The sequence below is a fragment of the Palaemon carinicauda genome, chromosome 29 (genome assembly GCF_036898095.1).
Source record: "Palaemon carinicauda isolate YSFRI2023 chromosome 29, ASM3689809v2, whole genome shotgun sequence".
NCBI classification, from domain to species: Eukaryota; Metazoa; Arthropoda; class Malacostraca; order Decapoda; family Palaemonidae; genus Palaemon; species Palaemon carinicauda.
In genome coordinates, this window is record NC_090753.1 from 78,255,497 (window position 1) to 78,264,730 (window position 9,234).

Sequence of the window (9,234 nt, forward strand, 5' to 3'; positions counted from 1 at the left end):
TATTGTCTCAATAGAAACATTAAGAGAATTAATTTAAAAAATGGTACATTAAGAGAACTATAGTTAAAAAAATAAAAGTAATACTGCCAAGGTTTGCCTTACCTTCGCTCAGGCGAAGAAGCCAGCTGACTTGTCTCGGGTGATAATTACTGTACCTAGATGTTTTGAAAACAAAGGAAAAAAGAAGGATCTCAAGATCATGAGTGTTTGACTAAACTAACAAAACAATAAGTATAAAAAGTTACTAAGAAAAAGAAACCTTTTACAGTAATACCTTGAAGTACGAGTTTAATCCGTTCGGACTGAGCTCGTATTTCAATTTCCTCGTATCTCAGATGAATTTTTCCCATATAAAATAACTGAAAACAAATTGATCCGTTCCCACCCTCTGAAAAAAAACCCTAAAAACAGTATATTAGAGGTAAAACGCTTTTAATTGGTGTAATCAACATCCTACCCTAACAAAATAACAAAGGCTATGAACTGGTTATGAAATGTAACATTATTATGGAGTTCTTACCTTCGAGGAAGATGGTAGCGGCTAACGGCGGTGTGTGCGGAGGAGGAGGAGGGAGATAGACTTGATGGCAACACGTTCGGTACGCAACACTTTTGTAACACTACTTAACATAACCTTAACTTTAAATTCAACTAAAATGAAATTCAACTTTAAATTTAACTCAAATGAAATTAGCTTACTGTACACACACTTAAAAATAAAATGTTAATCTTACATTACACTAAACTTAATTTTACATTTTAAATATTTAACTTAGCCGGTGAATATATAATAGCTGCTGCTCAGCAGCTCGACAGAAAACACACTCAAAAACTCGCGAGCGATCGCTATGAAGGTTGCGGGTGTGCCCACCAGCGCCAACTATCGGCCAGATACCACTCCTGCATGTAAACAAACCCTTCAATTCTTCTCTGTCGACCTTGACGACAAGACGTATCAATACTCGCTGTATAACCTGGAGTTTTCTCAACATATTTGGTGAAGTACTTCATTTTGGTTTGAGCTTTCGCAGTGCAGGTGTTTTTCCTCAACTTAAACTCTTGAACTCTTTATTGGACAGATTTAATTGTTGATGACTTGGATTGTTTTTTTGGACTTTCTTTGACTAATTCAAAATGGCTGACCCTTCACAAGTACCTAGATTTCGTAAGTGTAATGCTAGGGACTGTAATAGGCATCTTCCAAAGGCATCTCTCGACCCACATACTGTGTGTTCCAATTGTAGGGGTAAAACCTGTCAATTGGGAGATCGGTGTGAGGAATGCGTGGGCCTTTCGGAATTCGATTGGCTCGAATACGATAAGTATGCACGTAGGCTAGAGAGAGATAGGGTAAGGAGGAGTTCCTCTAGGTCAGTAGATTTTTCCTCTCCACATGCCCCTGAACCTAATTCTTCCCCTGTAGTGGTTGTACCTAACCCCCCTTCTGGCACTCAGGAACCATCTATGCAAGACATGTTACGTGCTATTCATGCCTTGGGGGAAAGAGTTGAAGCGTTAGCAACTGATCGTAATCAACTCATGGCTGACGTTAAAGAGCTTAAGTGTCAGAGTGCCACAGCGGAAAATAGTGGGAAAGTGATTAGTGCGCAAAGTGTTGTGAACAGTGTTGCGACCGAGGGTTCGTCTGTTCGTGCCTGTCGTTCACCTAGTCCGAGACCTCTTGCAAGCTCCCAAGCCCAGGGGAGAAGTAATGTCGTACGACTTATGGGTTCGAGAGGCCTTGATCAGCGAACAGACGTTCCCTCTATGGTATCAGGCGTATCTCACCAAGATCGCCCCTACCATAAGACGAGAGAGCCCATTTTCTCCTCGTCTTCCGAAGGATTTTCGCATAAGAAACCGTGGAGCAAGGTTTCTAGGCCCCTTAAGCGAAAGTCGGTCCCTTCAGGACAGGTCCAGCGTCCTGGATGTAGTCATTGGGACAGTTCTGACCCGTTGCAGTCATCGGATGACTGCTCGCCGCCTAAGCAGCAACGTTACACAGGCTCAGAAAGTCTTGGTGTAGGCAAGGTTGTGCCTTCTCAGACGTTAACCCCGTCGTTTACCGCACCCATTCCCGTGGACCCTAAATGGGTTATACTGCAGGACATGCAGACTAAGCTCGCCTCCCTTATGGAAGACTATTCTGTCGATAAGGTTCACGTTGAGCCTAGCCGTTTATCTCATCGAGATCCTGGCCTTCAGCCGCCCAAACGAACCTTTGTGCGTCCTGTTGACATTGGCGTATCTAAGTCACGTCAGTCACGATATGTAGAGCCTCACTCGATGCGGTCTCGTGTTGATTTTCAGCCGCATTTGGACGTTAGGCCACTTACTAATGCTCCTGTTGACGTTCAGGACGTTCGCCAACCATCGGAGTTGACTTGTTTTGACGCTGAGCGTCAACCACCGCAGTCTAGAGTTGTTTTGACTGCTCAGACTAGGCAGTCAAAACAGTATCGAGTGGACGCCGAGCGTCCTCACGCACCTGTTGTTGTTGACAGTTCACAGACTGTTAAGCAGTTACATGACGTTGCGTCCTGGTCCGCTACTAATGCACCAGTGCGTGTGGACGCTGCGTGTCAAGCATTGCCAACCCCTTTGCTTGTTTCTCAGCAGTTGTCAGATGAGGATCCTTCAGATGAGAACGTTGCTGACCCTCAGCATGATGATCATCCTTCGGATGTAGACGAACCCAGAACAGTTCCTCCATCAATGGACTTTAAGAAAGTCATGTTAATTTTTAAGGAGTTGTTTCCCGATCACTTCGTCGCTGTTGCTCCTCGTTCGCCGCCGTCTGAGTTTGTTCTAGGCGTACCTGCTAACATGCCAGCCTTTACAAAACTTGTGCTCTCTCGCTCTTCCAAGAGAGCTTTACGGCTTTTAGGCGACTGGTTGGAAACCAAGAGGAGTTTGGGGAAGACGGCCTTTGCCTTCCCTCCGTCTAAACTCTCGTCTAGATCGAGCGTCTGGTATGCCACGGGAGAAGTTCTCGGCTTGGGAGTCCCTGCCTCTGCCCAGGGCGACTTCTCAAGCCTTGTAGACTCTCCCCACCGCCTAGCCATGAGATGCTCGAAGATTAGTTGGTCCTCCTCGGACCTTGACCATCTGCTGAAAGGCATTTACAGAGCCTTTGAAGTTTTCAACTTCCTTGACTGGTGTTTGGGAGCTTTAAGTAGGAAAATCTCATCGGCTGATAGAGATGTCTCCTTACTGATTATGTCCTGTATGGATAAAGCCATCCGCGATGGTTCCAATGAGCTCTCCTCCTCTTTTACGTCGGGAGTCCTAAAGAAGCGAGAGTCCCTTTGCTCTTTTCTGTCGGCAGGAGTTACTTCCTGTCAGAGATCTGAACTGCTCTTTGCTCCCTTATCAAAGTTTTTGTTCCCGCAACAATTGGTTAAGGACATAGCTTCTTCACTCGTGCAGAAGGACACCCATGACTTGGTTGCGTCCTCTGCTCGCAAAGGGACTCCTTCGATATCCTTTTCTGCAAGACCTAGGATAGACACTCCGGGGTCCAGATTTATTCCGCCCTTTCGTGGCAGAGCTCCCAGCAGGGGAAGTACTCGTGCCGAGGGAAAGAGAGGAAAGAAGAGAGGAGCCAAGTCCTCACGTGGCAGAGTCTGACTGCCCGCAGCCTCAGACAGCAGTAGGAGCCAGACTGAAGAACTTCTGGCAAGCCTGGGAGAAGAGGGGCGCAGACCAACAATCTGTGAGGTTGCTCAGAGAGGGGTACAAAATTCCATTTGTACGCAAACCTCCTCTAGCGACTTCCCCCATCGACCTCTCTCCCAGGTATCGAGAGGAGTCAAAGAGACAAGCCCTGAACCTAGAAGTGTCTCTTTTGCTAGAGAAGGGAGCGGTGGTGAAAGTCTCGGACCTTCAATCACCGGGGTTTTACAACCGTCTCTTCCTAGTACCGAAGAAGACAGGAGGTTGGAGACCGGTGCTAGACGTCAGTGCACTCAACGTCTTTGTTACGAAGACAAAGCTCACCATGGAGACCACGAAATCAGTCTTAGCAGCGGTCAGAAAGGGAGACTGGATGGTCTCTCTCGACCTAAGAGACGCATACTTCCACATCCCCATACACCCAGATTTCCAACCTTTTCTGAGGTTTGTTTTCAACAATGTGGTATACCAGTTTCGGGCCCTGTGCTTTGGCCTAAGTCCTGCTCCTCTCGTGTTTACGAGGCTTATGAGGAATGTAGCAAAATTCCTCCATTTATCGGGAATCCGAGCCTCCCTGTACTTGGACGACTGGCTTCTCAGAGCCTCGTCCAGTCATCGCTGTCTGCAGGATCTTCATTGGACATTGGATCTGACCAAGGAATTGGGACTTTTGGTCAACCTAGAAAAGTCCCAGCTGATTCCATCCCAAACTATACTGTATTTAGGGATGGAGATTCGCAGTCCAGTTTTTCGGGCTTTTCCGTCTGCCCCCCGAATAGAGCAAGCCCTGCTCAAAGTCCAACTGATGTTGAAGAGAGAACGATGCTCAGTCAGGAATTGGATGAGTCTAGTAGGAACTCTATCATCCCTGGAGCAGTTTGTCTCGCTAGGAAGGCTACACCTTCGACCTCTCCAGTTCCATCTAGCTTTTCACTGGAAAAAGGACAAGACGTTAGAGACGGTCTCAATCCCGATCTCCGAACCAGTAAAGGCATGCCTGAGAGAGGGACTTTCCCTAGCAGGTCAGAACCCAAACCACGTACTATTCTCAGACGCGTCGGATTTGGGTTGGGGTGCGACCCTGGACGGTCGGGAATGCTCAGGTCTGTGGACCTCGTCAGAGGAGCATGCACATCAACGGCAAGGAGCTTTTGGCAGTCCACCTGGCCTTGATGAACTTCGAGAGTCTCCTTCGAAACAAAGTGGTAGAGATCAACTCCGACAATACCACAGCCTTGGCATACATTTCCAAGCAAGGAGGCACCCACTCCCTGACGCTGTACGAGATCGCAAGGGACCTGCTCATTTGGTCAAGAGATTGAGGCATCTCCCTGTTAACGAGGTTTATCCAGGGCGACTTGAACGTCTTAGCAGACTGCCTCAGTCGGAGGGGTCAGGTAATTCCTACGGAATGGACCCTCCACAAGGACCTGTGCAAGAGTCTTTGGGCGACTTGGGGTCAACCCACCATAGACCTCTTTGCAACCTCGATGACCAAGAGACTTCCAATCTATTGCTCTCCAGTCCCAGACCCAGCAGCAATACACATAGACGCATTTCTTCTAGATTGGTCTCATCTGGACCTATATGCATTCCCACCATTCAAGATTGTCAACAAGGTACTGCAGAAGTTCGCCTCTCACGAAGGGACAAGGTTGACGTTAGTTGCTCCCCTCTGGCCCGCGAGAGAATGGTTCACCGAGGTACTTCGATGGCTGGTAGACTTTCCAAGGAGTCTTCCTCTAAGAGTAGATCTGTTACGTCAGCCCCACGTAAAGAATGTACACCAAAGCCTCCCCGCTCTTCGTCTGACTGCCTTCAGACTATCGAAAGACTCTCTAGAGCACGAGGCTTTTCGAAGGAGGCAGTCAGTGCGATTGCAAGAGCGAGGAGAGCTTCTACCATTAGAGTATACCAGTCGAAGTGGGAAGTCTTCCGAGACTGGTGCAAGTCAGCATCTGTATCCTCGTCCAGTACCTCTGTAGCCCAAATCGCTGATTTTCTCTTACACCTGAGAAAAGTTCGCTCCCTTTCAGCTACCACGATCAAGGGCTACAGGAGCATGTTGGCTTCGGTCTTTCGGCATAGAGGCTTAGATCTTTCCAACAATAAAGATCTCCAAGATCTCCTTAAGTCTTTTGAAACCTCTAAGGAACGTCGTTTGGCTACTCCTGGATGGAACTTAGACGTGGTCCTAAGGTTCCTCATGTCAGACAGGTTTGAGCCATTACATTCAGCCTCCCTGAAGGATCTCACTCTTAAGACTCTTTTCCTGGTGTGCTTGGCCTCGGCTAAAAGAGTCAGTGAACTTCATGCCTTCAGTAAGAACATCGGCTTTTCTACAGAAAAAGCCACTTGTTCTCTTCAACTTGGTTTCCTGGCCAAAAATGAACTGCCTTCTCGTCCTTGGCCTAAATCTTTTGATATTCCTTGCTTATCAGAGATCGTAGGCAACGAACTGGAAAGAGTGTTATGTCCCGTTAGAGCTCTTAAGTTCTATTTGGCTCGTACTAAGCCATTACGAGGTAAATCTGAAGCGTTATGGTGTTCGGTTAAGAAACCATCCTTACCTATGTCAAAGAATGCTTTGTCATATTTTATCAGATTTTTAATACGAGAAGCTCATTCCCACTTGAATGAGGAAGACCAATCTTTGCTTAAGGTTAAGACGCACGAAATTAGAGCTATAGCAACCTCCGTGGCCTTCAAGCAAAATAGATCTCTGCAAAGTATCATGGACGCGACTTTTTGGAGAAGCAAGTCAGTGTTCGCGTCATTTTACTTGAAAGATGTCCAGACTCTTTACGAGGACTGCTACACACTGGGTCCATTCGTTGCAGCGAGTGCAGTAGTGGGTGAGGGTTCTACCACTACACTTCCCTAATTCCAATATCCTTTTTAATCTGTCTCTTGAAATGTTTTTAATATTGTTTTTTATGGGTTGTACGGAAGGCTAAGAAGCCTTTCGCATCCTGGTTGATTTGGCGGGTGGTCAAAGTCATTTCTTGAGAGCGCCCAGATTAGGGGTTTGATGAGGTCCTGTTAGTATGGGTTGCAACCCTTCGTACTTCAGCTCCTGGGAGTCTTTCAGCATCCTAAGAGGATCGCTGGGCTTCGTGAGGAAGACAGACTAACAAGGCAGAGTAATCGTCTAAGTCAAAGTCAACTTCCTTACCAGGTACCTATATATTTTGGTTTTGTTATATTGATAACTGTCAAAAACTCTTAGCATATACGCTGTAAACTTAATTAACTCTGGTCTCTACCCACCGCCTTGGGTGTGAATCAGCTATTATATATTCACCGGCTAAGTTAAATATTTAAAAATGATATTTTAATTATAAAATAAATTTTTGAATATACTACCCAGTGAATATATAAATTAAAGGCCCTCCCTTCCTCCCCAATAGAGACGCAGCGGGACGAGAAGAATTGAAGGGTTTGTTTACATGCAGGAGTGGTATCTGGCCGATAGTTGGCGCTGGTGGGCACACCCGCAACCTTCATAGCGATCGCTCGCGAGTTTTTGAGTGTGTTTTCTGTCGAGCCGCTGAGCAGCAGTTATTATATATTCACCGGGTAAGTATATTCAAAAATTTATTTTATAATTAAAATATCATTTTTGTTTTCATTTTTATATTTTTCACTTTTCTTCTTCCGGCTTGGCTCTTTTTGCTTCGCTTTTACCTACACTTTTTGACGACCTTTTTAAAAAGAACCTATCTAGGGATGTTTTGTTTTTGTTTCTCCTTCAATATATTGCAAAAATGACGCACGCAAGTGTCGTCACTCACGGCTAACGCGCGACCACTCGCCAACTTGTCCGGGAGCCTCTTTTCCATAAAATTAGAAAACTCCTGCCACTTCGCTGACATATCCTTGATTTCTGCCATAAAAAGGCGGCCCTCGTCTTCCACCTCCTCCTCGCTACTGAGCTCCTGCAACACCTCCGAATGTTGCATCTCCTGGAGCTCGATCAATTCCTGTGTCATGAGCTCTTCCTGATACTCCTCGACAAGGTTGTTCACGTCTTCCTTGTCTACCTCCAGCCCCATGGACTTTCCAAGAGACACAATTTCATCCATCACAACAGGTTCAGGGTCATCAGGGTCTGTCATATCAAACCCTTCAAAGTCCCTCTCAGCGACGGAAGCTGGCCACAATTTCTTCCACGCTGAATTAAGAGTAAGTATTGTGACACCCTGCCATGCATCGTCTATAATTTTCAAACAATGCACGATGTTGAAATGTTCTTTCCAAAATTCACGAAGGGTGAGATTGGTGTTGTCTGTGATATCAAAGCATTTCTTGAGCAAATGCTTCGTGTACGGTTTTTAAAGTTGGAAATAACTCATTGGTCTATGGGCTGGAGGAGTGGCGTGGTGTTGGGCGGAAGATAAAGGACCTTAATGAACCTGAGTTCATCAAGAATGTCCTCTTCTAGACCAGGAGGGTGACCAGGAGCATTGTCGAGGACCAAGAGACATTTCAATGGCAGGTTTTTCTCAGCCAAATATTTTTTGACTGCTGGACCAAAGCACAGATGCCGGGTAACCCAAGCCTTAGCATTAGCGCGCCACATCACTTGCAGTAGTCTTTCAAGATCCTTTGGCTCTTGAAAGCACATGGGTTTTCAGAGTGGTACACCAGCAGTGGCTTGACCTTACAGTCACCACTGGCATTGGCACACAAGGCTAGAATTAGCCGGTTCTTCATGGGTTTATGGCCCGGTAGTGTCTTCTCTGCCATGATGAAAGTCCTGAGCATCTTCCAGAAAAGTCCAGTTTCATCGCAGTTGAAGACTTGTTGGGGGATGAAGCCATGTTGGGCGATAACCAAGGCAAAGGTTGTGACGAAGTCTGCCGCGGATTTCGCGTCGGAACTTGCTGCTTCCCCATGCCTCACAACCAAGTGTATTCCACTCCTTTTCTTAAAATTATCCAGCCAGCCACGACTGGCTTTGAAGGTTTCTGCTGCCGTCGAAGTCTCCACTTTCTCGGCTGCTTGCTTCCCTTTCAAGTCATCATAGATTCGACTGGCCTTCTCACATATGATCGTCTCGGTCACACTATCTCCCACCAAATGTTTCTCCTTTATCCAGATCAACAGAAGCTTCTCCATCTTGTCGTGAATATCACTACGCAGCTTGGAAAGGATGGTTACTCCTTTGGAAGGCTTGGTGTTCTTTATAGCATTCTTCTGCTTGAGGATGGTACATATAGTCGATGTACTCCTCTCATAATAGTCTGCCACCTCAGCCACTCTCATGTTTTGCAATTATTTCATGCTTCATCTCCATAGTCATCATACGCTTTTTCTTCTCACTACCCCTGTTTGCACTCGCTTGCTTTGGACCCATTGTTTATTTACTTAATTCAGCACTGATTCACGCAAAAAACACGTAAAAAAAGCAAATATTACGGCCGATGCTCGGAGATAACTTTACGTGACGGAGATCCAACGGGAAAGACCAAGTGATGCTGTCCTCGTGAGCAGCTGGCGGTCGCATAGGGGACTACTGTACCTCGTATCTCAAATTTTTCCTCGCATCTCAGAATA

The 9,234-nt window shown here is 46.3% G+C and overlaps 1 protein-coding gene across 1 annotated transcript; it reads right to left on the reverse strand.

The window, feature by feature from the left end:
* Window positions 1-7,602: 7,602 nt before the first annotated feature.
* On the reverse strand, window positions 7,603-8,943 carry LOC137622677 (tigger transposable element-derived protein 1-like). Its single transcript, XM_068353272.1, has 2 exons — window positions 8,343-8,943; window positions 7,603-7,733 (listed from the first exon to the last, which is right to left on the reverse strand). Exons 1-2 carry the CDS (start codon window positions 8,941-8,943, stop codon window positions 7,603-7,605), a joined length of 732 nt encoding a protein of 243 aa, XP_068209373.1.
* Window positions 8,944-9,234: the final 291 nt, after the last annotated feature.